Here is a 25,916-nt window from a genome sequence, read left to right as displayed (position 1 = left end):
AGATTAAATTCAGTATCAGTTTGGAATTACCTGTGTTCTTTTCTCTCTTCTAGGTAATTGATAAATGCTAATTTTTTTTTTTTTTTGTGGGTCTGGGGATGGGACACATGGGCATTTGATATCCGATCTACATCACCTGCCCTATTTTGAAACAGGGTCTCACTAAGTTACGGGGTGCCTCACTAAGTAGCTGAGGCTGTCTGCTAACTGCGATCCTCCGGTCTCAGCCTCCCAAATGCTGAGATTACAAGCATGCACCACCACACTCATCCATGACATTAAAAGCTTGAAATGTGCCTATTCTGAATTGAGACATGTTGGGAGTGTAAAGTGCTCACTAGATTTTGAAGACTTAGTTTTGGGGGAAAATTACATATCTCAGTAATTATTGAGCTGATTACATGTTGAAATTATATCGGGTACGTGTATTGGCTAAATAAAATATATTAGATTAATGTTGTTTACTTTTATCTCTTTTAAATGTGGAAACCAAGGAAATTACATATTTGGATAGCACTGTTTTTCTGGCATAGGCAAATTCAAAACAGCTTTCAGTGCTAAGAACTTTTTGATTTTACCCATGCTTTTTTTTTGGTAATTTTACTATATTCAGACTATTGGTCCAGTTATATCCAAGAGACTAGAGGCTACCTGATATGTGTAATGGATCTGGTCCACTGACAATATTTTCTTAGTGTTATCTATATTGTAAGGTTCTAAATAGCACGTTGCCATGCTGTCTGTTTTTTACTTTGTTTCTGAAGTTGAGTACTGATCATTCTAAATAAAATAATATTCACAGCCTAGCTCTTTTTAACTGGAAATATGAATTTATTTCAAAATATTAAACTAAACTTTTAGTATTTGAGTTCATAGTCATGGTAGATTATTATTTAGGGATTCTTTATTTTGTTTTTTTCTCCTGGGAGTTTCTCTATTGTAAGTTTCAGCCTAAGAAATGCATAATTGTGGTAAGATTATATGGAAAATGCTAAGAGACTTATTTTTATGCCAGTAGGTAGAAATATATATTTATATTTTATTTTTCTGTGTATGTGGTTATAATGGATTCAGTAAGCTTGCCCAGTGTTGTGAATGAGGCATGCATTGAATTTCTGTTGCTGTTTTTCAGTTAGAAATGACTGAGGGAACTGACCCTTAGGAGACTACAGGAATACTAAATATAAATGCTGACTAGCATGTTTAAAATGATCTTATAAAATGGCATAGTGTGCTGGACGTGGTGGCGCACACTTGTAATCCCATCATTTGGGAGGCAGAGACCAGAGGATTGTGGTTTGCAGACAGCCTCAGCTACTTAGCGAGGCCCTTTGCAACTCAGTGAGACCCTGTTTCAAAAAAAAATTTTAAAGGACAATATATATATATATTATATATTATATATTTATATATAATATGTTTATATATAAATATATAATATATTTATATTTATATATAATATATTTATAATATATATTATATATATATATATATATATATATATATATGGCTGGGGTGTAGCTCAGAGGTAGAAAAGCCGCTGGGTTCCATCCCCAGTACTACCCACACAAAATAAATAAATAAAGTAAAAATGGCATAGTATTTTCATATAACCCATGAATCTCTAGACTACTTAAAAAAATCAAACTCAATGTAAATCTTGTGTAAATAGTTGTTATATGATATGGTTTAGAGAATAATGACAAGAAAAAAGCATATACATGTACAGTATAGATGCAGTTTATTTTTTAAAAATATTTTAAAATTTTAATTCATTGACTGTAGAAGAGCTAATTGTACTGCCAATACAAAATCTTTTGACATTTGTTGCATGTAGTTTATCCTAGTTAATATTAAGAGTTGGTTTATGTAGCCGTGGTGCAGGCCTGTAATCCTAGCTTCTTGGGAGGCTTGAGGTCGAGGGATTGCAAGTTTGAGGCCAGCCTGGGAATGTTAGACTCTAGTCTAAAAATTAAAAATAAAAAGGGCTAGAGATGTTATTCAGTCACATAGTACCCTTGGGTTATGCAGAAAATCATATTCTCTTGAAAACTACTAGACTATCCCCAAATTTTAGATCAAATGTCAAACTAAGAATATTAGCTAAGTCCTGATTATCTCCACGTTTGATTGAAAGTGGAGTATCCCTAGGAAAGGAGGTAGGATAATATGAACAGGTATTTTTCATTCCTCTACATTTTGTGAAAGGAACAAAAACAGGTGTTGTTTGTTTATAGCTAATTCTTAATGTGTGAAGCCAATATATCTGGTATGGATTATTCTTTAAACTTTATATTATGGAAAATTTTGCGTGGCGTGGTTGTGCACACTTGCATTCCCAGCATTTGGGAGGCTGAGACTGTAGGATCACGGTTCGCGGACAGCCTCAGCTACTTATTGAGGCCCTCTGCAACTTAGTGAGACCCTGTTTCAAATTAAAAGAATAAAAAACAGGGCAGGGGTGTAGCTTGGAGGTTGAGTACCCCTGAGTTCCATCCCCAGACCCCCCAAAAAACAAGAAAATTTCAAGCATAATACAAAAGTAGAGAAAATAATATAATGAGCCCCCATTAATTACCATCAGTAATTATGAGTTCATGGCCAATCTTGTTTTATCTGTTTCCCCAACCCCTTGAGTGATTTGTGTGTGTGTGTGTGTGTGTGTGTGTGTGTGTGTGTGTGTGGTACTGGGGATAGAACCCAGGGGAATTCTATGAACGAGCTACACAGCCAGCCTTATTTTATTCTTTTATTCTGAAACAGTCTCCCTAATTTGCGGAGGGCCTCATTAAGTTGTTGAGACTGGTATCGAACCTGTGATCCTCCTGTCTCAGCCTCCCAAGTACTAGGATTACAGGTGTGTGCCCACACCCAGCCCCTTGAGTGATTTTTTTTTTTTGGTGGTACTGGGGTTCCTGGAAGTCCTTCTACCTCTGGGCTACACTCCCAGACCTATTTTATACTTTTTATTTGGAAACTGGGTCTCTTAAGCCAGCACGGCTGGCTTCGAACCTGCGTGATCCTCCTGTTTCCACCTCCCAAGCGCGGGGATTACAAGCATGCGCCACCACGCGCGGCCTCCCTTGAGTGATTTTGAAGTAAATCCCAGACATTATATAATTTCATCCATAAATGTTTCTATATCTCCGAAACGTAAGGAAACCTTTTAAATGCACAGGTATATTTCCTGGTACAGCTCATGCATTCCTATCCTCAAATTCTAAGCACTGAAACTCTTTAAATGTTGACTGCTTTTGTGTTATGATTACATATTTGGGGAAAAGAAATCATAGAGGGCACATGATTCCATCTTGTTATACATCACAAATATATGGAACCTTTATTTGCCAATTAAAATAAATGCTAGCCGGACTGGGTGGATCGCAATTCAAGAACAGCCTCAGCTACTTACTTAGTGAGGCCCTCTGCAACTTAGTGAGATCCTGTTTCAAAATAAAGAATAAAAAATAGGGCAGGGGTATAGCTCAGAGGTAGAATGCCCCTAGGTTCCATCCCCAAACCCGCCAAAAAAAAAAAAAAAAAAAAAAAAAAAAAAAAAAAAAGCTTTGCAAGCTGGATGTATGTGGTGGTGTATACTTGTAATCCCAGCATTTGGGAGGCTGAGACAGGATTGCAGTTCACAGCCAGTCTCAGCCACTTTGCGAGGCCCTCTGTAACTTAGTGCCACCCTGTTTCAAAGCAAAGAATAAAAAATAGAGCCGGGGGTATAGCTTGGAGGTAGAATGTGTCTGGGTTTCATCCTCAGTACCACACCAAAAAATAAAAAAATAAAAAAAGCTTTGCTTGTAACATAGAAAAATGATACATGAATGCAGTTTTTTTTAAATGTCAACTTCTTTGTTGCCAAAAACATGTTTTTAAAACCCTTTCTTCTTCCTCTGACACCACCCTAAAGGACTCTTCTTACCTCTTACCTAGATTGTTGCAAAACTTCCTAGTTTGCCTCATTGTTTCTCTCCTTCTGCCTCTGCAGTCTCTTTTCAGTATAGCAGCCAGAGTGATCTTATTAATCGTATTACATGATGCAATTCCTGTGTTTAAAATCTTCCAAGGGCTTGCCTTTCCTTGTTCAGTAAAAGCCAGGCTCTGCTTTATCTCTATTTTCCCAGCTTTCCCAGATGCCCCTCATGTCCCCTCTCCATTCTTCACTCACTGCTTCATCCATACTGGTCTTCTTGCAATTCAGATGTCTTGAGCATGCTTTAATCTCAGGATCTTTGTCTGTGCTGTTACTTGCAATGTTCTTCCCCAGCTACCTGCTGGCTTCTACACTTGCTTCATCTTTATTCAAATATGACCTTATCAGTGAGTGAGGCCTTCTGTGGCCATTCAATATAAAATTACAACATTCCGCTGGGCGTGGTGGCGCACGCTTGTAATCCCCGCGCTTGGGAGGCAGAGACAGGAGGATCTCACAGGTTCAAAGCCAGCCGCGCGCGCTGGCTTAGGAGACCCTGTTTCCAAATAAAAATGTAAAAATAGGTCTGGGAGTGTATCCCGGAGGTAGAAGGGCTTCCAGGAACCCCAGTACTACTACTACTACTACTACTACTACTACTACTAATATTACAACATTCCTGCCCCATATTTTCCTATTGCTTTTTCCCTCTTAGCACTTACACTATTTAGTATATTCCATAACTATTTGTCTTACTTGATGAAGGCAGGGTTTTTTTTGCCATTTTTTTTAAATCATTTGTCAATTCAACTTAAACATTGTCTTGAACACCTGTGCTGTGGCAGCTGTTGCTGGGAGTTGGAACTACTAAAATGAAGCAATCCCTGCCTTGGTTAGTCTTCTAGGAGGCTCTTTTTCCCTAATGGATATTTGGATTACTGCTACCCCCCACCCATTACAGAAGTTAGTTATCATTCTTTTTTTCCCCCCCAGGGGCATTTTTTCCCAGGAGATGGAACCCAGGGGCATTCTACCTCCAAACAACACCCCCAGCCCTATTTTTTATTCTTTATTTTGAAACAGGGTCTCACTGAGTTGCAAAGGGCCTTACTAAGTAGCTGAGGCTGTTCTTGAATTGCGATCCTCCTGTCTCAGCATCCCAAGTGCTGTGATTACAAATGTGTGCCACCACACCCGGCCTTGGAATTATCATTCTTTTTGATGTTTTTATTTTTTAACGTGGAATACCTAGAAGTGGAATTGCTGAGTCGTGGGGCATACACATTATGACTACTATTTGATGATACCAAATTATCTTCCAAAACATGAAAATTCCTTTTCCCTACATCTTGCTCAATACTTTGTTGTTAAACTTGAAAATAATTTACCAGTGTAATGGTTGTGAAACAGTATCTCTCTCTTTTTTTTAATTTGTAGTTTCCTGATCAGGATATTGCTTAGGAATTTTCTAATCTAATAATATGTTAAGATTTTCCCAATAAATTAGAAATTTCCTAATCTAATAATATAAATTCAGAAATTGCTAGTGAGATGCAGGTGTCCTGTGTTTCATATAAAAAATTTCTATTTTTTATTGAGTAGTTTGTCATTTTTTCTTCTGTAGTCTGGATGCTAATTCTTTGTTGTATATATTATAAATATCTTCTTACAATCTGCTTACATTTAATTTTGTTCATAATATTTTTATAGAGAAATAAGTTCATCTGTAGGTAAGTTTATAGGCAGTGATTTCTGCTTTATTTTTTTTTTGTAATGGCCATATAGAGCCAAAGCTTATAATATTCTGCTTTATTCTAACTAGGATCATAAAACTATTTTTCTAGTGCTTTCTTCACTTTTGTTTTTTTATTATTTTATTTATTTATTTATTTATTTATTTATTTATTTATTTATTTATTTATTTTGTGGTTCTGGGGATGGAACCCAGAGGCTTTCTACCTTTGGGCTATACTCCCAGACCTATTTTATATTTTATTTGGAAATAAATAAATAAATGCTGAAAGCCTAACTAAGTAGCTAAGACTGGCTTTGAATCTGTGCAATCCTCCTGTCTCAGCCTCCCAAGGTGGGGGGATTACAAGCGTGGGCCACCACACCTGGCCACTTTAATTTTTTTTTTTTTTTTTTTTTTTTTTTTTTTTTGGTGGCACTGGGATTCCTGGAAACCCTTCTACCTCCAGGCTACACTCCCAGACCTTTTTTTTTAATACTTTTTTTTTTTTTTTTTGAAACAGGGTCTCTTAAACCAGCACAGTTAGCTTTGAACCTTCATGATCCTCCTGTCTCCACCTCCCAAGCACTGGGGATTACAAGCATACACCACCACGCCCAGCGCCACTTTAATTTAACTTTAGCATCTATTACTGAGAATTGGTCTTTGTATATAGAATAGAAAGTCATTTTGCCTTTCTCTTCTATGAAAAGTTTCCCTCTCTCTCCTATGGAAAGTTATTTGCCTAATACTGTTTTTTGAGTAAGCTTCTTTTGCCCACTAATTCATATCATTTGCCTTCTCTATTATAAATGACAGTGTTCTCTGTTACATCCCAGCATTCTTTCTAATATATCTTGGTCTCTTTCTAGGTTCTGTATTTGATTTCATACATTTCTTGTGCATCAGTAATGTACTGTCTTAATTATAGTATTTATGATGGTTAGTCTTGGCATCTGGCAGAGCAGAGCCCCCACCTCCTTTTATTTTTTTCATAATTACACTGGACTTTTACTCTTCATATTACATTTAATCAATTTTTCAAATTGCACAAAAAAAGATCTTTGTAGGATTTGATTGGCTTTACTTTGAAGTAAAAACTCTTATATTTTCCCCTTTAAAGATTAGATGCTATGGATTGCATTCTTGTTTATATATTTTTTCTAGTTATATTTAATTATTGGATACTTTTATATACATGTACACATGATATAGGAATATGGGGAGTTTGTATGATGTAATGTATATTTTCATTTAGGCATAAAGCTAAAGAGTGAGATTACTGGATAATTTAACTTTTTTTTTTTTTTTTTTTTTTTTTTTTTTTTTTTTTGCGGGTCTGGGGATGGAACCCAGGGCCATTCGACCTCCAAGCTATACCCCCAGCCCTATTTTTTATTCTTTACTTTGAAATCAGGTCTCACTGAGTTGTAGAGGGTCTCACTAAGTAGCTGAGGCTGTCTGCGAACCATGATCCTCCAGTCTCAGCCTCCCAAATGCTGGGATTATAAGCGCGTGTCACCATGCCCAGCTATTTAACTCTATTTTTAACATTATAAAGCATTGCCAGCCTGTTTTCCTAACTGCTTGAACCATTTTACATCATTCTCACCAACAGTACATGAGAGTTCCAATGTCTTTGTGTGTGTGTGTGTGTGTGTGTGTGTGTGTGTGTGTGTGTGAGAGTGGTGGTGGTGTTGGTGGTGGTGGTGATGAGTAGTACTGGGGATTGAACCCAGGAGTGTTTTACCTCTGAGATATAACCATTATTTTTATTTTTTAACTTTGAAACATGGTCTAAGTCACTCTACAATAGCCTCTAACCCCAGACTTGTCTTTTTTATTATGGTCATCCTAATGGGTGCAAATGACATTTGTGTGTGTGTGTGTGGGGGGGGTACTGGGAATTGAACCCATGAGCATTCAACCTCCGCGCTACACTTCCAGCCCTGTATTTTATTCTTTATTTTGAAACAGGGTATAACTAAGTTTTGGAGGACCTCACTAAGTAGCTGAGGCTGGCCATGAACCTTTGATTCTCCTGTCTCACCTCCCAAATACTGAGATTACAAGCATGTGCCACGCTTGTAGGTGACATTTTAGTGTGATTTTGATTAACATTTCCTTAGTAACTAATAATGTCAAGCATTCTTTGGTTCTCCTGGGCCCTTTCAAGTTTCTCAGATTTTTGAAAAAACTTTAAGTTGTTAATTGTTTTTTCTACTTTCTTTTGTCTTATTAGTCAAAATACTCAGTTTCAGAAAAATAAAAGTTGGCAACCTTATGTTAGTTTCCCATTTTATTATTTTATTTTACTTTATTTTATTTTATTTTATTTTGTTTTGGTGGTACTGAGGTTCCTGGAAGCCCTTCTACCTCTGGGCTACACTCCCAGACCTATTTTATATATTTTTTATTTGGAAACAGGATCTCTTAAGCCAGCATGGCTGGCTTCAAACCAGCGTGGTCTCCACCTCCCAAGCATGGGGATTACAAGCATGCGCCACCACGCCCGGCTCCCATTTAAAAAATAGTTTTACTGGTCTTTGATATCCAACACTCTTGAGAACCATCAGAAGTTTGTGTGATGACAGTGGTGAAAAAAGTCTCCAAGTTATATAACTATGGTTTTACTTTTATTTTACAGAAATGTATATTAGTATTTTTTAAAAGGGAGGATGTGAATTTTATTTATATACTTTTTGCAGGCTAGGGAATCAAACTCAGGGCCTTATGCCAGGCATATGTTCTACCACTGAGCTATACCTCCAGCCCACTCATAAAATTTTAGAGTTAATTAGGGGAGAGCTGGTGATCTGATTTATGATAGCAGTTGGAGCCTCCATTAGGGATATACTAGTGTGTGTAGAAAATCATAGGAAAGGGCCAGGCGTGGTGGCGCACGCTTGTAATCCCCGAGCTTGGGAGGTGGAGACAGGAAGATCGTGCTAGTTCGAAGCCAGCAGCGCTGGCTTAAGAGACCCTGTTTCCAAATTAAAAAATAGGTCTGGGAGTGTAGCCCTAAGATAGAAGGGCTTCCACCAAAAAAAAAAAAAAAAAAAGGAAAGAAAATCATAGGAAAATAGGAAGTTTGTAAACATATACAGAGGAATTAGATGGAGATGCATACTATATCAGCCTATCACAAAGGCATTTCTCAGAATTATTGCCAATACAGAAAATATGATATTTGATGTTTTTAGCTTTCTTCATTTTCATATTTAAGTTAAAACAGTCTTTTCAGATGAGGAAAACTCCTGTTCATTTTTCAAAGTTAATGCTTTGTACTTTGGCTCTTGATCCTTTTTTTAAATCCTTGATCCTTCAATAATTTTTCTTTCCTAAAACTTAATATTTTCTTCTTATTGCCTGATCTTTTATTTCAAAAATACATATATATTTATAATTAGATTACATTAAAAATCCTTCACATAACTTAGCTTTTGGTTGGGTGTGGAGACACAACATTTGCAGTCCCAGTTCTGGGGAGGCTAAGAGAGGAGGATCATAGATTTGAAACCACCTTCGACAACTTAATGAGACTCTTTGCAACTTAGTGAGGCTCTGTTTCAAAATAAAAAATAAAGTAGGTCTGGGGATGTAGCCCAGAGGTAGAATGCCCCTGGGTTCAATCACTAGTACCACAACAAAACAAAATACTCTAGTTGTAACTAGTATCCCCATTTCCCCACTGTCATCCTCTCCTTTCCCACTGTAGTCTTACTTCAGTCTCTTTAACTTCACTCAAACTGTATTGGGAAAAGCCATTGATTTCCTAATTACTTATTTCAGTATTTTGGTGTCGTCCCCCCTCTTAGAGATATCTCTCTCTCTCTCTCTCTCTCTCTCTCTCTCTCTCTCTCTCTCTTTTGAAACAGAGTCTCAATGAGTTGCAAAGAGCCTCACTAGCCAAGGCTGGCCACGAACTGCAATCCTCCTGTCTCAGCCTCCCAGATGCTGGGATTACTGAGCCAGGTATGGTGGTGCATGCTTGTAATCCCAGCATTTGGGAGGTTGAGACAGGAGGATCACAGTTCACAGACAGCCTCAGCTACTTAGTGAGGCCCTTTGCAACTCAGTGAGACCCAGTTTCAAAAAAAAAAAAAGAATAAAAAATAGGGCTGGGGGGTATAGCTCGGACGTAGAATGCCTTTGGGTTCCATCATCCCTAGTACCTTTACACACACACACACACACACACACACACACACACACACACAAATGCTGAGATTACAAGCATGCACCACCACTTCTGGCTTCATCTTTCTTTACAATACATGAAATAATTCCTTTTTGTATCTTCCTGGGTTTCTTCCGTGCTGCTGTTCTTGTTCTCCTACTCTGATGATATTTTTTTCTTTGCTTATTTGTTTTCTCCTGCATGCATCTTAAATAACAGCCTTGAGAATTAATTATTCTTATTCTCTCTTATTCTCCTCTTGCTTTCTATACTTTAAATGAGTAGCTTCATACTTAGTTTGGACTTTAACAATCACCTTATGCTTGTTGGATTCCATTTGCAAATCCAGTCCTCTTTCTTGAGCTCTAAACAGGCATATCCAATTCTTCCTGAATTATTAAACATCCATGCTGATTGTCCAACATTCAAACCAGAAAGTAATACTGTTTTAATCTTAAATATATGAGAATAAATAGGAAATTAGATGATATCTTAGGTAAATAAGGCCTGAATCACTGAGATTTAGTTAACTCCAAGCAGTAACTAAGTCATGTTTATGATCAGTTTTTGAGTTTCATACTTTTTTGGAGTGTGGTAGCTTTTTTTAAACAGTGTATGTGCTTCCAATACCTATACTGTTTACTTTTCATCAGCAGACACTAACTTTACAGTCCTGGTTGCTAGAATAGTATTTTATCTGTTACAGTTCTGTTGCCTAGAACAAGATAAAATCAAAAGAGAAAGGGGCTAACAAGCATGTAGAAGTTGTGGGTATGAATGGATGATCTGGGATGACCTTAGAAAATGTAATATGTGCTAAAAGTTTCTGAACTCTGGCATGTAGAATTGGCCTAGTAGTGATCAGGGAGATCAGGTTGTATTTGTTACTTAGTACTGTAGAATTGCTGCTAATGAGTGCTAGAAATTATTTCACATTGCATAGTTATGCAATTAATTTGATAATTGATGTTTTTGACTTTGTTAAAAGGAGAGATAGTATTGAAACATAAAGATTTTTCTTTAGCCAAATGCCATGGCACATGTTTGCAATCTTAGTACTTTGAAGCTGAGACAGGAAGATTGCAGATTTGAGACTAGTGTACAGAAACTTAGCAAGACCCTGTTTCAAAATAAAAAGGGCTAGAAGAAGAAGAAGAACAAAGATTGGACACCAGACCTGCTGCAGATACAAATGGGACGCCCACCGGCGGGCTGCCTGCCTGCCCAAACTATACTCCCGAGCCCTGACTGAAATCACTGCGGCAAGATAATCCGAGACTGAAAACGGACACAGGGCCTCATTTTAAGCAGCAAGTAACACCCACATCAGAATTCTGTGTGCTCACCAGTGACTGGATTACAACAGCACAGGGACTCCCACAGATGCCTGGACCAAGGAAGCCAGCTCCTCCCACATCACCCACCCTCAACACTGGAAAAGCTCTGCTGACTTGCCGATACCCCTAAACTCCTAATATTAAGATTGGACTAAGTATAATACTCACAAACGATGGGTAGAAATCAGAAAAACAGGACAGAGAACTCTATAAATATGAGAACCAGGAATTATGAAGAGACAGCCGAAATCACGAATACTGACCTACTAGAAATGCAAAAAGGGGAGTTCAGAATCTTGACGTACAGTATGATGAAAGGATTTAAAACAAGTCTAGAGGAGGTGAAAGGTGAGTTAGAAACACTAAAAAAAGAATCAGAAAGAGGTCTGGAATGAAATGAAAGAGGCAATAAGTGAAATGAAGACAGCAATAGAAAGAAATTCTGGAAGATTAGATGAAATGGAAAACAGAATATCAATATTTGAAGACAGTACATCCCAAACCGAAAACACAGTCAGCGATATACAGAAATCTTTATAGCTACAAAACCTAAACATCCAGCAAATATGGGATAATATGAAGCATCCTAACTTAAAGATAATAGGCATTGAAGAAGGGATAGAGGTACAGACCAAGGGCATCTGTAATCTCCTCAAGGAAATAATCTCAAGAGATTTTTCCAAATATGGAAAGAGACTTGGACCTGCATGTCTAGGAGGCATACAGAACTCCACTGAGACAGGACCAAAGAAAGACCCCTCCATGCCACATAATAACCAAAATGACCAACATAGAGGCCAAGGAAGGAATCTTAAAAGCAGTGAGAACAAAAGGACGGGTGACATATAGAGGCAAAACAATAAGAATCACCCCAGACTATACAACCAGGTCATGAATGCTAGGAGAGACTGGTACGATGTGATTCAGACCCTGGAAGAAAATAACTTCCAGCCAAGGCTCATCTATCCAGCAAAACTACTATTCAAGATCAATGGTGAAACCAAAGTCTTTCAGGATAAACAGAATCTCAAAAATTCATGAATTCAAAGCCAACACTAGAGAAAATTCTTAAAGAAATAAACCATAAGGAAGATAAAAGAAGCAGACTTCAGAATCAGAGAAGAGAGGAAGTTAATAAGTGGGCCGTTTAAGTAAAGAAGAAAGATCAAACCACCCAAGAGTAGACAGAACACAAAATGGCAGAAAACAAAAATCATATTTCAATAATATCTCTTAATGTCAAAGGACTTAACTCACCAATCAAAAGACATAGACTGGCAATGTGGATTAGAAAACATAATCCAAATATATGCTGTCTGCAAGAAACTCACCTTACAGCCAAAGACATTCACAGACTGAAAGTGAAAGGATGGAAAAAGATAAACCATGCCAACTGTGACCAAAAAAGAGCAGGGGTAGCAACCCTGATATCCAACAAAACAGACTTTAAACTAAAACACATCAAAGGAGACAAATCAGGGCACTTCCTTTTATTAAAAGGAACAATACACCAAGAAGATATAATGATAGTAAATATTTATGCCCCAAACATGGGTGCAACCACATTTGTAAAACAAACCCTTCTGGACATAAGATCCCAAGTAGACCCAAATACAATAATTCTGGGAGACTTTAATACGCCTCTCACACCACTGGATCGATCTTCAAGGCAAAAGATGAGTAAAGACGCTTTAGAACTAAAGGAAACCATAAACCAAATGGACCTAAGAGACATTTTCAGATTATTTCAACCAGGAACAACAGAATAAACATTCTTCTCAGAAGCCCATGGAACCTTCTCCAAAATAGACCACATCCTGGGACACAAAAAAAATACCAGCAAATTCAAAAAATGTAATATAATTCCTTGCATCTTTTCAGACCACAATGGAATAAAAGTAGAAATCAACAACAGGAAACCTGAAAGAAAGTATTCAAATTCATGGAGAATGAATGATACACTATTGAATGATGAATGGGTAAGAGCAGATATTAGGGAAGAAATAAAGAAATTTATGGAAACAAATGAAAACAGAGATAAAACCTACCAAAATATATGGGACACCATGAAGGCAGTATTAAGAGGAAAGTTTATTGCATTGAGTGCCCACATAAGAAGGACAGAGAACCACCAAGTAAAGAACCTAATGACACAACTCAAGGACCTAGAAATTCTGTAACAGTCTATTCCCAAAGCCAGCAGAAGGCAAGAAATTATTAAAATTAGAACAGAAATAAATGAAATAGAGAACAAAAATTCAAAGAATCAATAAAACAAAAAGTTGGTTTTTTGAAAAGATTAATAGTATTGATAAACCCCTGGCCAACCTAACCAAAAGAAAAAGAGAATCAACTCAAATTATCAAAATTAGAAATGAAAAAGGAGATATCACCACAGATAGTGAAAAATTCAAAAGATTATCAGAAACTACTTTAAAAATTTATACTCCAATAGACTTGAAAACCTGGAAGAAATTGGTAGATTTCTAAGCACAGTTAACCTTCCTACACTCAGCCAGGAGGATATAGCAAGCCTAAACCAACCAATAACAACCAAAGAAATAGAAATGGCAATAAAAATTCTTCCACCAAAGAAAAGTCCAGGCCCAGATGGGTTTTCAGCTGAATTCTACAAAATCTTCAGTGAACATCTAATACCAATACTTCATAACTTGTTCCGGGAAATTGAAAGAGATGGAACTCTCCCAAATTCCTTCTATGAGGCCAGTATCACATTAATCACCAAACCAAATAAAGATATCTCACGAAAGGAAAACTACAGACCAATATCCTTAATGAACATAGTTGCAAAAATTCTAAACAAAATACTAGCTTTACGCATTCAAAACTATATCAAGAGAATAATACACCATGACCAAGTCGGTTTCATCCCAGAAAAACAAGGCTGGTTCAACTTACGCAAATCAATACATGTTATTCACCACATAAATAGAACCAAGAACAAAAACCACAGCATCATAGCAATAGATGCTGAAAAAGCATTCGACAAAATCCAACACCCATTTATGTTAAAAGCACTGCAAAAAATTGGGATAGAAGGAAAGTACTTCAACATCATTAAGGCAATATACTGTAAACCCAAAGCCAACATCATATTGAATGGGGAAAAACTGCAAGAATTTCCGCTAAAGTCAGGAACAAGACAAGGATGCCCACCATCACCACTCCTTTTCAATATAGTCCTTGAGACTCTTGCTGCAGCAATCAGACAAGAGAAGGAAATCAAAGGAATTCACATAGGAAGAGAGGAATTAAAATTATCCTTATTCGCAGATGACATGATCGATCCTTTCTTTGGAAGACCCAAAGAACTCAACTAAAAGACTTCTGGAGCTGATTGACAAATTCAGCAAAGTTGCAGGTTACAAAATCAACCTAAAGAAATCAGTGGCTTTTCTTTATGCCAACATCGAATCCACAATGAAAGAAACAAAACAATTCCATTCACTATAACCTCAAAACCAATAAAATACCTAGGAATAAACCTAACCCAAGACGTAAAAGACCTCTACAACAAAAACTATAAAACATTAAAGAAAGAAATTGAAGAAGACCTTGGAAGATGGAAAGATCTCCCGTGCTCATGGATAGGCAGAATAAATATCATCAAAATGGCCATTCTGCCAAAACTGATCTATATGCAATTCCCATTAAAATACCAGTGACATTCTTCAGAGACCTAGAAAAATCAATCATGAACTTTATATGGAGAAAGAAAAGACCCAGAATAGCCAACGCAATTCTCAACAATAAGAAACATGCAGGAGGCATCACAATCCCAGACTTCAAACTATACTATAGAGCAATAGTAGTAAAGACAGCATGGTACTGGTGCAATAACAGATATACTGACCAGTGGATTAGAATAGAAGACACAGAAACAAACTCACACATCTTTAGTCAATTAATCTTTGACAAAGGGGCCAAACACATACGCTGGAGAAAAGACAGCCTTTTCAACAAGTGGTGCTGGGAGAACTGGCTAACCATTTGTAAAAAAGATGAATCTAAACCCCTATATCTCACCAACTGAAAAATAAAACTCAGAATGTATATGTGAATGCTACATCGTTTTGGGGAATAAGCAAAAACATCTTTTTTTTTTTTAGAACTGTCATTTTATATTGTATATTAGAACGTGGAGCTGCTGTATAGAATTTTTTAAAATTCACTGTAATTTAAAATTAATTTTTAGGGAGAGCATTTCAGTATATCCCCTTGAAATAATTGTGTAAACCTCAGGAATTCCAAAACTTGAGCATGGATCACTGGTTCATGTCACCCAGTAGAGGTGAAAGGGGAATGAGGAGCTTCTTCTTTTTTTTTTTTTTTTTTTTTTTTTTGTGGTATGGAGGATGGAACCCAAAGGCTTTTTACCTCTGAGCTATACTCCCAGACCTATTTTTTAATATTTTATTTGGAAACAGGGTCTTACTAAGTTGCCGTGCAATCCTCCTGCCTCAGCCTCCCAAGTGTGGGGATTACAAGCGTGAGGATTACAAGTGTAGGCCACCACGCCCGGCTGAGCTTCATTTCTTGAAAGTACATGCATTTTGTTGGGTTCTATGGCACACACCTATAATCTTAGTACTTGGGAAGTTGAGACAGGAGGATCACAGGTTTGAGCTCAGCCTCAAGCAACTTTGTGAGACCCTGTTCCAAAGTTAAAAATGAAATAGAGTTAGGGGTGTGGCTCTATTTCATAGAATACCCTGGGTTCAATCTCTAGTACCAGAAAAAGTACATTTATATATCAATTCTAGTCATACTTGAAATATTACTTTGGTTTTCTTTATTTTATTTTATTTTGGATTTTTATTTTCTTTTAAACTTTTTAGATGTACAAAATAATACATTCTGATCTTGGTGAAAATTTAGCAAGACTAAAAATACTGTATCAGTGGTTCTCAGTCTCAGTTGTCTTGACATCTTTAAAATTTATATATTCTTTCAGACCCTTACATCTACTTTTTTCTCTGATTTATCCCAGAATCTTACATGATGATGTGTAACTTAGTGATACAATAAGAAAAGAAATAACATATCAGGTGTGTTTTATCAATTTTATTTAACTCTAGTAGGTTTCCATTTCAGCCTGTTGAGTTGAACTGATGACAGCAAGCATATTAGAAAGTCAGGAGCTAGCGTAGGGGAATATGTTAACGTGCTTGCAAAGTGGATGCTGAATAAATATGCCTTAAGCTGTTGAGTGTTCCAGTTACCTGTTCACAAATAAAACTTTCTGTAAATAGATTAAGTCAGCTGGGCGTGGTGGTGCACACTTGTAAATCCCAGTAATTGAGAGACTGAGACAGGAGGACCACAGGTTTGAGGTCAGCCTCAGCTACTTAGTGAGGCCCTTCACTACTTAGTCCCTGTTTCAAAATAAAGAATAAAAAATAGGGTTGGGTTGTAGCTCAGAGGTAGAATGCCCAAGGTTCAATCCCTAGTACTGCAAAAAGTAAGTAAGTAAATAAATAAATAAACAAACAGATTAAGTCAATCTGCAGTTTGAGGCCAGTAATAATAAATGTAATCTGATTAATTAAATAAAACCAACCATAACGTGTTACAGCTAACCTTGTTGACCAGTATTACTTTTTATCTTGTTCGGTTTTAGGGTTTTGACCCACCGCATCAAAGTGACACAAGAACTATTTATATAGCCAACAGGTTTCCTCAGAATGGCCTTTACACACCTCAGAAATTTATAGATAATCGGATCGTTTCATCTAAGGTAAGGATTAACACTTTAACTGTTAAAACTGTAAAGATAGTTGGGTGTGGTAGCACACGCTTATACTCTCAGCAGTTTTTTTCTCTCATGATAGAAATGTTTTCATATTTTTAATACGGTTACCATTTGCTACACAGGGGTTTTAAGGTCTTGAAATGTGGCTAATGCAACTGAAGAACTGAATTTTGTGTATGTGTAGGGGGTGGGCATTAGGGACAATCTAGGAACTTTCTACTTCTGAGGGATATCCCCAGCCCTATTTTATTTTTTGTTTTAAAACAGGGTCTCACTAAGTAGCTGAGGCTGACCACAAACTTGCAGTCCTGTCTCAGCCTTTGGAGTACTGGGATTACAGGCGTGTACCACCATGTCTGGCTAATTTACCAGTATTAAATGTATAATTTGGTGAGTTCTGACAAATGTTTAACATCGTGTGTAGCCATGATTCCAGGAAGTTTTCTTATGCCCTTTACAGCCATTCCCCCTCCATCCATCGCACCTTGAGCATTAGCAGCCACTGATCTATGTGCTAGAACTGTAGGTCGGTCTCCTCTCGAATTTTATATATGTATCATTATACAGCTCAAGCCTTTTATGTCTTGACTTTTTCTTAATCTGACACAGTGCTTTTGAGATTTCATATTTGTCATTCCAATTATCAGTATCAGTGGTTTATTTCTTTCTAGTGTGCAGATTAGCTGTCAGCCTGGGCTTAGATTGTTTATATTATAAATTTTGGTCTTTTTCTTACTACATATATTTTCACTGTACATTTTTGGGGCCTTCTGTTACTGAGTGCTAATCTCTGTTATACTTTGTTGATAAGGGTATAGTTTTCCCTTGCTATTTTGCTACCATCGCTGTAGGAAATAGTGTCTCCAAGCTAAGAAGCCAAAAATGTACTATTCCTACTGTTTCTATATGTTAATTCCTTCCTTTATCCCCCCCCCCTCCCAGTCATCCATTTCCTATCTATAGTTTAAGTATTTTCTGGGCTTTTAAATAGTTTGTAAGTTATATATATATATATATATTCTTTTCTTTTTTTTTTGTGGTACTGGGGTTTCTGGAATCCCTTCTACCTCCAGGCTACACTCCCAGACCTATTTTATATTTTTATTTGGAAACAGGGGCTCTTAAGCCAGCAAGACTGGCTTTAAACCAGTGTTGATCCTTCTGTCTCTACCTCCCAAGTGTGGAGATTACAAGTGGGTGCCACCACACCCAACTAGTTTTATATAATTCTTAATTGCTGCGAGTTCATAGGACCACTTAACTCTTCTGCTAATCCTGGGAGTTAAGTGTTCTTCTGGACATTGTTCCAGATTAAATACCTTCATATGGCTGTTTTCATATGTGGCAGTATTAATATTTCTTACCATACTTTCAAAAATATAGATATTTAAATAAACATTGTCTTTTAAATGATCTTAGCATAAAAAAGGACTTTCTCATTACTCCTCCTTTATTTTCTTCCTTACCTTTTTATCATGCTTAAAAGAAAGTATCATTACTTTCTTAATCTCCTTCCCAACTACATTATGTGCTATTTCTGTTTCTCCTCTCATATGCAGACTAGCTTATAAATGTGTATCGAACACATTGCATCATCTATCTTTATTTAATGTCATTGGCCATAATACTACCTTACACTAAATTTAAACTTCTCCGCAAGACATTTGATTTTATAGTTTTTGTTTTTGTTTTTTTTAACTAAGGTCAGTCCTTGGGGAGAAAAAAGATAATTACAAAGTCATATATGACTGTAGGGAAGTTATATTAACTCATTTATCTTAACCACTATTACATAATAATTAAAATAACTTTTTTTAATGGTACTGAGGCTTGAATCAAGGGGCATTCTACCCTCCAAGCTACACCCTCAGCCCTATTTTATTTTTATTTTGAAATAGGATCTTGTTCGATTGATGAGAGTTTCACTACTTACTGCGGCTGGCCTCAAACCTGCGATCCTCCTGTTTCAGCCTCCCAAGTATGAGGATTATAGGTATGCGCCACCATGCCTGGTTTTAAAAGAACTTTAAAGGATAATAAAGTTATTTTTCTTAACTTTTCTTAAAAGTATCTTTATAATGTTTGGTATTATACTCTTAGAGTCACTTGTCTATCTAATAGAATAAGCTCAGAATTATACGCATTTAGTATATTAATATGTTTATATTTCAGAAAACCTGGAAATATCAATTCCTACCATATATAAACTAGTTTGTATATGAAATTTTTATTCATAGTTTTCCTTGTATTACTGAGTTAGCCAAAAAAAATTCACTGAAATTACTTTACTGCCAATTTATAGAAGATAAAATATATCATCACTTTTAAAATTTGCAAAGGTTGGTATAAACTTAGGACATAGCCAACTTAATTCTTATAAACTTTTGTATATTTAATTTGGTGACTGAGGAAGTTACATGGAGATGTTTTGACCTCTGTAGGAACAACTGTCATTTTATACTGCAGTTAAGATCTGCTTGAGCCTGCCTAGGACTACACCTTTGTAATCTCAGTACTTGCGAGGCTGAGGCAGGATTGCAAGTCCAAAAGTAGCCTCAGCAACTTAGCAAGACTTGGTTTCAAAATAAATAAGGAACTGGGGTTGTGGCTCAATGGTAGAACACCACTGGATTTAATTTCCAGTATGGCAAAAAACAAAAAAAAAACTTAGTCTGTAATCATTAATGCTCACTGCTTGACATCAGGATTGACATTAGAACTGGGGATGGAACCCAAGGGCTTTCTGCATCAGAGCTACACCTCTAGCCCTATTTTATTATCTTATTTTGAAACAGTGTCTCTTTAAGTTGTAGATGGCACCACTAAGTTGCTGAGGCTGGCCACAAACTTGGTATCCTCCTGTCTCATCCTCAGAAGTACTGGGATTACAAGCATGTACAACCATGTCTGGCTTGACATCAGGATATTTAACAGAAAAAAACCCCATGTCAACCATTTTAATTTATTCATTCACTGAGTCTATTAAATTTCTGATATCCAACTTTGTGCCACGTTAGTGTAAGTACTAAAGAGGAACAATAAATAAAATGATGTCTCTAGCCTCAGAGGTATTGCATACTACTGAGAGAATACATACAAGGCAAAGTAAAAGTTCTATAAATAGTTTCCCTGTTTCATATATAAAGTTAGGTTGTGAGTAATGATACAAATAAAATTTTTAGTATATTACTCTGCCCCTATAATACAGCATTATAAGATTATGAGCTAATTAACAATAACAAACACCTATGCAGCAATTAGTATGTGCCAGGTTCTCTCTTAAGTGCTTCATAAATATATTTAGCTGACTTAATCTAAGAACCCTATAAGATATACTTACTATTCTCCTCTTCTTATAGAAGGAACAAAGTGGGACACAGAGAGATTTAAGTCCAAAGTTATTTAATGAGCATTTTATAATTAAGATTAGGGCCAGTGGGCCTGGTGGAGCACATGTGTAATCCCAGCATATGGGAGGCTGAGACTGGAGGAGGATCACGGTTCGTGGACAGCCTCAGCTACTTAGTGAGGCCCTCTGCAACTCAGTGAGACCCAGTTTCAAAATAAAGAATAAAAATAGGGCATGGGGGTATAGCTCTGAGGTCAAATACCCCAGGGGTTCCATCACCAAACCCTCAAAAAAAAAAAAAAAAAAGATTAGGGCCATATAATACATAGTATTATAACCACCAAGTCTCTATGCTCTTGACTATCATACTCTACTATGTTACCTTTTAAAATTGTGACAAAGTAAAACAGGTTTTATTGTAGATATTTGTTCATGTATGTAACATATTGTTTCTAACCTCCCTCCTTTATGAAATTTTTTTCTTCTTCCATTATAATTATACATTTTATTTAGTTATTTATAATTTTCCTCTTTTATTTTTTATTGGTGCATTATATTCAAACATCATATTGGGGTAAAAAACTTGTGTGTACAAATATATACACATTGCTGATTTAACCCCTACCCAATTCCCACCCCATTCCCTCCCCTTCCCTCCTTCCCTTGCTGGGCTTAGTGATTGACTTCGATATGTTTAAGTACATTGTGTGTTCTTTATGAAATTTTTTGTTGGTTATCTCACTTATCACTTATTTCTTCAGCATTCTAGATTATTTTTCTATATTCTGTACTAAAACCCATTTGAATAATTTGACTATTTTCTGTTTAAATAAAATATAAATTCTTTTTCGTGTCAGCATTTCTTTTCTTTCTTTTTTCTTTTTTCTTTTTTTCTTTTTGTGGTACTAGAGATAAAACCCAGGGGCTTTCTACCTTCAGGCTATACTCCCAGATCTATTTTATATTTTATTGGAAACAGGGTCTCACTAAGTAGCTGAGGCTGGCTTCAAACCTGCCTGATCCTTCTGTCTCAGCTTCCCAAGTACTGGGATTACAAACATGTGCCACCATGCCAGGCTTAGTGTCAGCATTTCTATCAACTGTTGTTCATCCTTATGTTGGGTTTAATTTTGTAAAATCAAAGTCCAAAATAAATTACTAAAATATTTCTTAGATCTGCCTTCTCTAACTTCTCACAAATCAGTAAATTAATAGCAAAATTGATAGGTTCCAGTGTATCTCATTTTAAAAAATTATTTTTAAATCTTGAATAAGAAAAGAAAAAATAGAATAAAGTCTTAAACTTTAGAAACCTGACAGTTTCTGTAACATCAAGAGTTACCAAGTGCTGTATGCATGTATGTCACTGTCAACATTACATTTTAATGTGAGATTAATATGTTACATGATTGGGAGGCTGATACAGGAGGATCACAGGTTTGTATCCAGCCTCAGTAACTTAGTGAGGCCTTCCATGTCAGTGAGCCCCTGTTTCAAAATAAAAAGTAAATTAAGGCTGGGGGGTGAATCTAAGAGGTAGAGTGCCCCTGGGTTCAAGCCCCATTATCACAATAAATAAAATAAAAAATAAAACAAAAATAAAAATAAAAAGTTTTGTGAGTTTGGCAAGATGGTGCACACCTGTAATTCCAGCTACTCGGGAGGCTGAGACAGGAAGATTGTAAGTTTAAGGCCAGTTGGGTAAATTAGAGAGACCCTGTCTCAAAAAGTAAAAAGGGTTGGGGATGTAGCTTAATAATAGAATGTCCATTTACCTGAGGGTTTAATTTATTCCAAGGGTTTAATTATCAGAACCACATTTAAAAAAATAGTTAAATGAATTTGCCTAAAGGCTTAGTAAATCTGATTTTTACTCTTCGTATTGTTACATCTATAAGTTATTTTGAAATATCAATTTATTGATCAGTCCTTTTTTTTCTTTTTTATAGTATACTGTATGGAATTTTGTTCCAAAAAATTTATTTGAACAATTCAGAAGAGTGGCAAACTTTTATTTTCTTGTTATATTTTTGGTTCAGGTAAGCTTTATCACTCAATGGATTGTTATTTGTAAACATGGTTTCTAAAACTATGCCTTGATACATGGGAAGCTTCCATTTTGTTCTACACTGTTTGACTGTAGGACCATTTTTCCCCCCTACAAAGCTCATCATAGTATTCAATAAATAAGTGATCCAAATCACCTCTAGTTTTCTAAAAATTAGCTTAAGAATTTAAGATCAGTTGTATTCTGTGTGGTTTCCAGTGTGTGACACTGCTGATAACTATAATCTAAGCCAAGAGTATAATCTATCCCTCTTTTAGCTTCCTGCCTCAGAACATACTTTGGCTGTAAATTGACAGTGTATGTTTTGGTACATGTCTGCCTATGGACTCATCCTTACACAAAATATGATTTTCTTTGACTTTTAATTTTTAATATAAGTTTTATTTTACTAGGTACAGTGGCACATGCCTATAGTTCTAGCTTCTCAGGAAGCTGGGGCAGGAGGATTGCTTGAGCCCAGGAATCCAAGGTCAGCATGGGCAACATAGCAAACTCATCTTAAATAAGTAAATTTTATATAAGTTAAAAATATATAGCCGGGCGTGGTGGTGCACGCTTGTAATCCCAGCATTCGGGAGGCTGAGACAGGAGGATCTGGGTTTGTGGTCAGCCTCACCTACTTAGGCCCTTCGCAACTTAGTGAGACCCTGTTTCAAAATAAAGAATAAAAAAATTGGGCTGGGGCTAAGAGGTAGAATTGCCTCTGGTTTCAATCCCCAGGACCACATAAAATTTTTTTTTTTAATAATTCCAATTTTTAAGCATTCCCATCAGTAGAGATTCTGTATTCAGGAGATTTTTTCTGCATTTATTATAAGCTGTTTGACAGTTTCTAAATATTTACATTGTCATTTTATGTATCAAAATATCAAGAGTAAAGCCTATGAAATAAGTATAAATCAAGATATATAAATAGTGATTATTATTTTCCTTCAAAAGGGTTATTACTTTTAGAAAAAACTTTAGATTTTTCTTTGAGTATGGCATTGGATTTTGTATTAAATTTTCTCTCAATAGAACCTGAGATTTCAAAAGAAAATTATTTATTTTTGGGGGGAGCTTTCTACCTCCGTAATATACTCCCAGACCTATTTTATATTTTATTGCTGAGAGCCTCACTAAGTAGCTGAGGCTGGCTTTGAACCTGCATGATCCTCCTGTCTCAGCCTCCCAAATACTGGGATTACAGGCATGTGCCACCATGCCCGGCAAAAGAAAAATTAAAATTAGTCAAGTCATAATTTTAGTACTTTAGGAAACATTTGCCTTTTCTTTTTTTTTAATTGCTTTTCTTCATAGAGAAGAAAAATTTTGATTTAATGTCAAGAAAGCATCTCAAGAGTTCCACTTTGGGTTCTCCAGTTGCCCCAGGCATGCTGCTTTTCTTTTCTTCCCTTTCTATTTTCTCATAATTTTATAAGAAAGACTGAAGCTGTTAAAAATTTAAGAAAGAAAGAGGAGGAAAAGAAAATATCTCCTTGGTTTTCATGGAAAAGTGAGGAATTATACTAGCCGTATCCACATAGCATGCATCCATTTGTGAAATTAAGATCAGGAATTCAGCATATCTGTGGAGTAGAACAAATTTAATTGGTCTATACGGAGTAAATGAGTGCTAATAAGTCATAAGGCCCATGTTCTCACTACACATAATTACTGTAAATACTTCTTCTCCAGCAGTTTATTGAAATGATAGTTAAGTGATGTGTATCATAATTGTAGCATCATTTTCCTGGCTGTCCTCCTCTGGCTCTGCTGAGTGTAACAAAATGCTTATAGGGGAAACCTTTGCCATATTTTCATTCCCAGTTCTCTTGTTTCCGTGTTGAATTAATGCTGAATGCTAGGTTAACGGGATAGACTTTTCGGCATTTTTGAGATATACAAAGAAGTGTGAAATGAGATCTATAAGCAGCTGTAACTCCACTCCTTAAAGTTTTTAACATTAAAAATCTTAAATGTCTCATGCATTAAGAAAGCAAAGTAACAGACTCGACTGTAGCAAAATATGTGATTGTACAGTAGATTTAAGTATTTTACCAGTCCTCATAGTAATGGCCAATAAAATGAAGTTGTAAAATTGTGAACCAAACTATATCTACAGCTTGATAGTATAATGAGATTTTATATAGTAACAGTATGGCATATACATATAACAATATAATACTCTTTTTTTAATATAGCTTATGATTGATACACCTACCAGTCCAATTACCAGTGGACTTCCTTTATTCTTTGTGATAACAGTAACCGCCATAAAGCAGGTATGAAATACTTTCTATTATTGTTACTTTCCCTCAGTTCATTTAGTTGGATAAAATATGTTCAGGCACTCTAAGGAAAGATTTATTTTTGGGAAAATAATTTTCATAAGAAAGTAGCAAATTTGTTTGACACATGATAAACTAACTTAGCAAGACTGTTGTATCCAGGCATCTGGTGACTCATGAATGATTAACACTGTTTAAAGCTGTTCCCTTGATGCAGCTAGGTAGTATCTAAAAACAAGCATTATATGTATAGGCCAATTTACGTATGAAACACATTATTTATAATAATCTTCTTTGTACACTTTGGTGATATTTAAAGATAATACAGTTCAAAAGGGATAGGTTTCTAGGGGTATAACATGTACTTTTAGCCTTAACATTTGTGAGCGAAAATTTTAGAGTTCTTGCTTTTTACCACTTTTTTTTTTTTTCTTTTTCTTTTTGGTGTGTGTGGTACTGGGGATGGAACCCAGGGGCATTCTACCTCCGAGCTACACCCTCAGCCCTATTTTTTATTCTTTATTTTGAAACGGGGTTTCATTGAGTTGCAAAGGGCCTCACTAAGTAACTGAGGCTGTGTGCCATGATCCTCCTGTCTCGGCCTCCCAAATGCTGAGGTTACAAGTGTGTGCCACCATGCCCAGCTACTTTTTACTACTTTTCTTTGTAAAGTTGGATTTTATATAAAGTAGTACTCTAAGGGAAATAGTTTCAAGCAGATTATGACTTTACATTAAAATCTAGATATAGAAAAATAAGATAATTGGATAAATATACTAATTAAGAAATTCTTAGATTTATGTCCTGTTGTTACAGCTACTATTTCTCAATCAATCTTGACAGGGTTTCAGTTACACCGGGATGATCCCTTCTACCTGAGAGAGAAAGTTAATTGAGTTTCCTAATCTAATTGTAATAATCTTTTTTTTTTTTAATGCAGTACTGGAGATTAAACCCAAGGGCTTTCTACCTCCGAGCGACGCCCCCAGCCGTAGTTATTATTCTTTATTTTGAAACAGGGTCTCACTAAGTTGCGGAGAGCCTCACTAAGGAGCAGAGGCTGGTTGTGAACCAGTGACCCTCCTCTTGTCTCAGCCTCCCAAGTACTGGGATTTTAAGCATGCACCACTCACCTGGCTAATAATATTCTATTTTATAAGATATTGGGATAAGGAATAGATTGAATGGAAATAAAATTAATAAACATTTTGGAATGAAGTATATTTTTATTACTTACATAGGGAAGATAACAGGAATCTGTAGATTAATAATTATATTATGCGCTGGG

The 25,916-nt window shown here is 36.1% G+C and overlaps 1 protein-coding gene across 1 annotated transcript in view; it reads left to right on the top strand.

The window, feature by feature from the left end:
* Nucleotides 1-401: 401 nt before the first annotated feature.
* Nucleotides 402-25,916, top strand: part of ATP11B (ATPase phospholipid transporting 11B (putative)) — a gene marked incomplete at both ends in the record, with an annotated part of 95,945 nt that continues 70,430 nt past the window's right edge. Inside the window, 4 exons of the mRNA XM_080696564.1 lie at nt 402-419; nt 16,810-16,926; nt 22,240-22,329; nt 24,542-24,622. Of these exons, the coding sequence (XP_080552690.1) occupies nt 402-419; nt 16,810-16,926; nt 22,240-22,329; nt 24,542-24,622 (306 nt within the window). The remainder of the gene's footprint in view (nt 420-16,809; nt 16,927-22,239; nt 22,330-24,541; nt 24,623-25,916) is intronic.

This window comes from Muscardinus avellanarius (genome assembly GCF_963383645.1).
Source record: "Muscardinus avellanarius genome assembly, chromosome: 5".
NCBI classification, from domain to species: domain Eukaryota; kingdom Metazoa; phylum Chordata; class Mammalia; order Rodentia; family Gliridae; genus Muscardinus; species Muscardinus avellanarius.
This window is presented reverse-complemented; position numbering and strand designations above follow the sequence as displayed.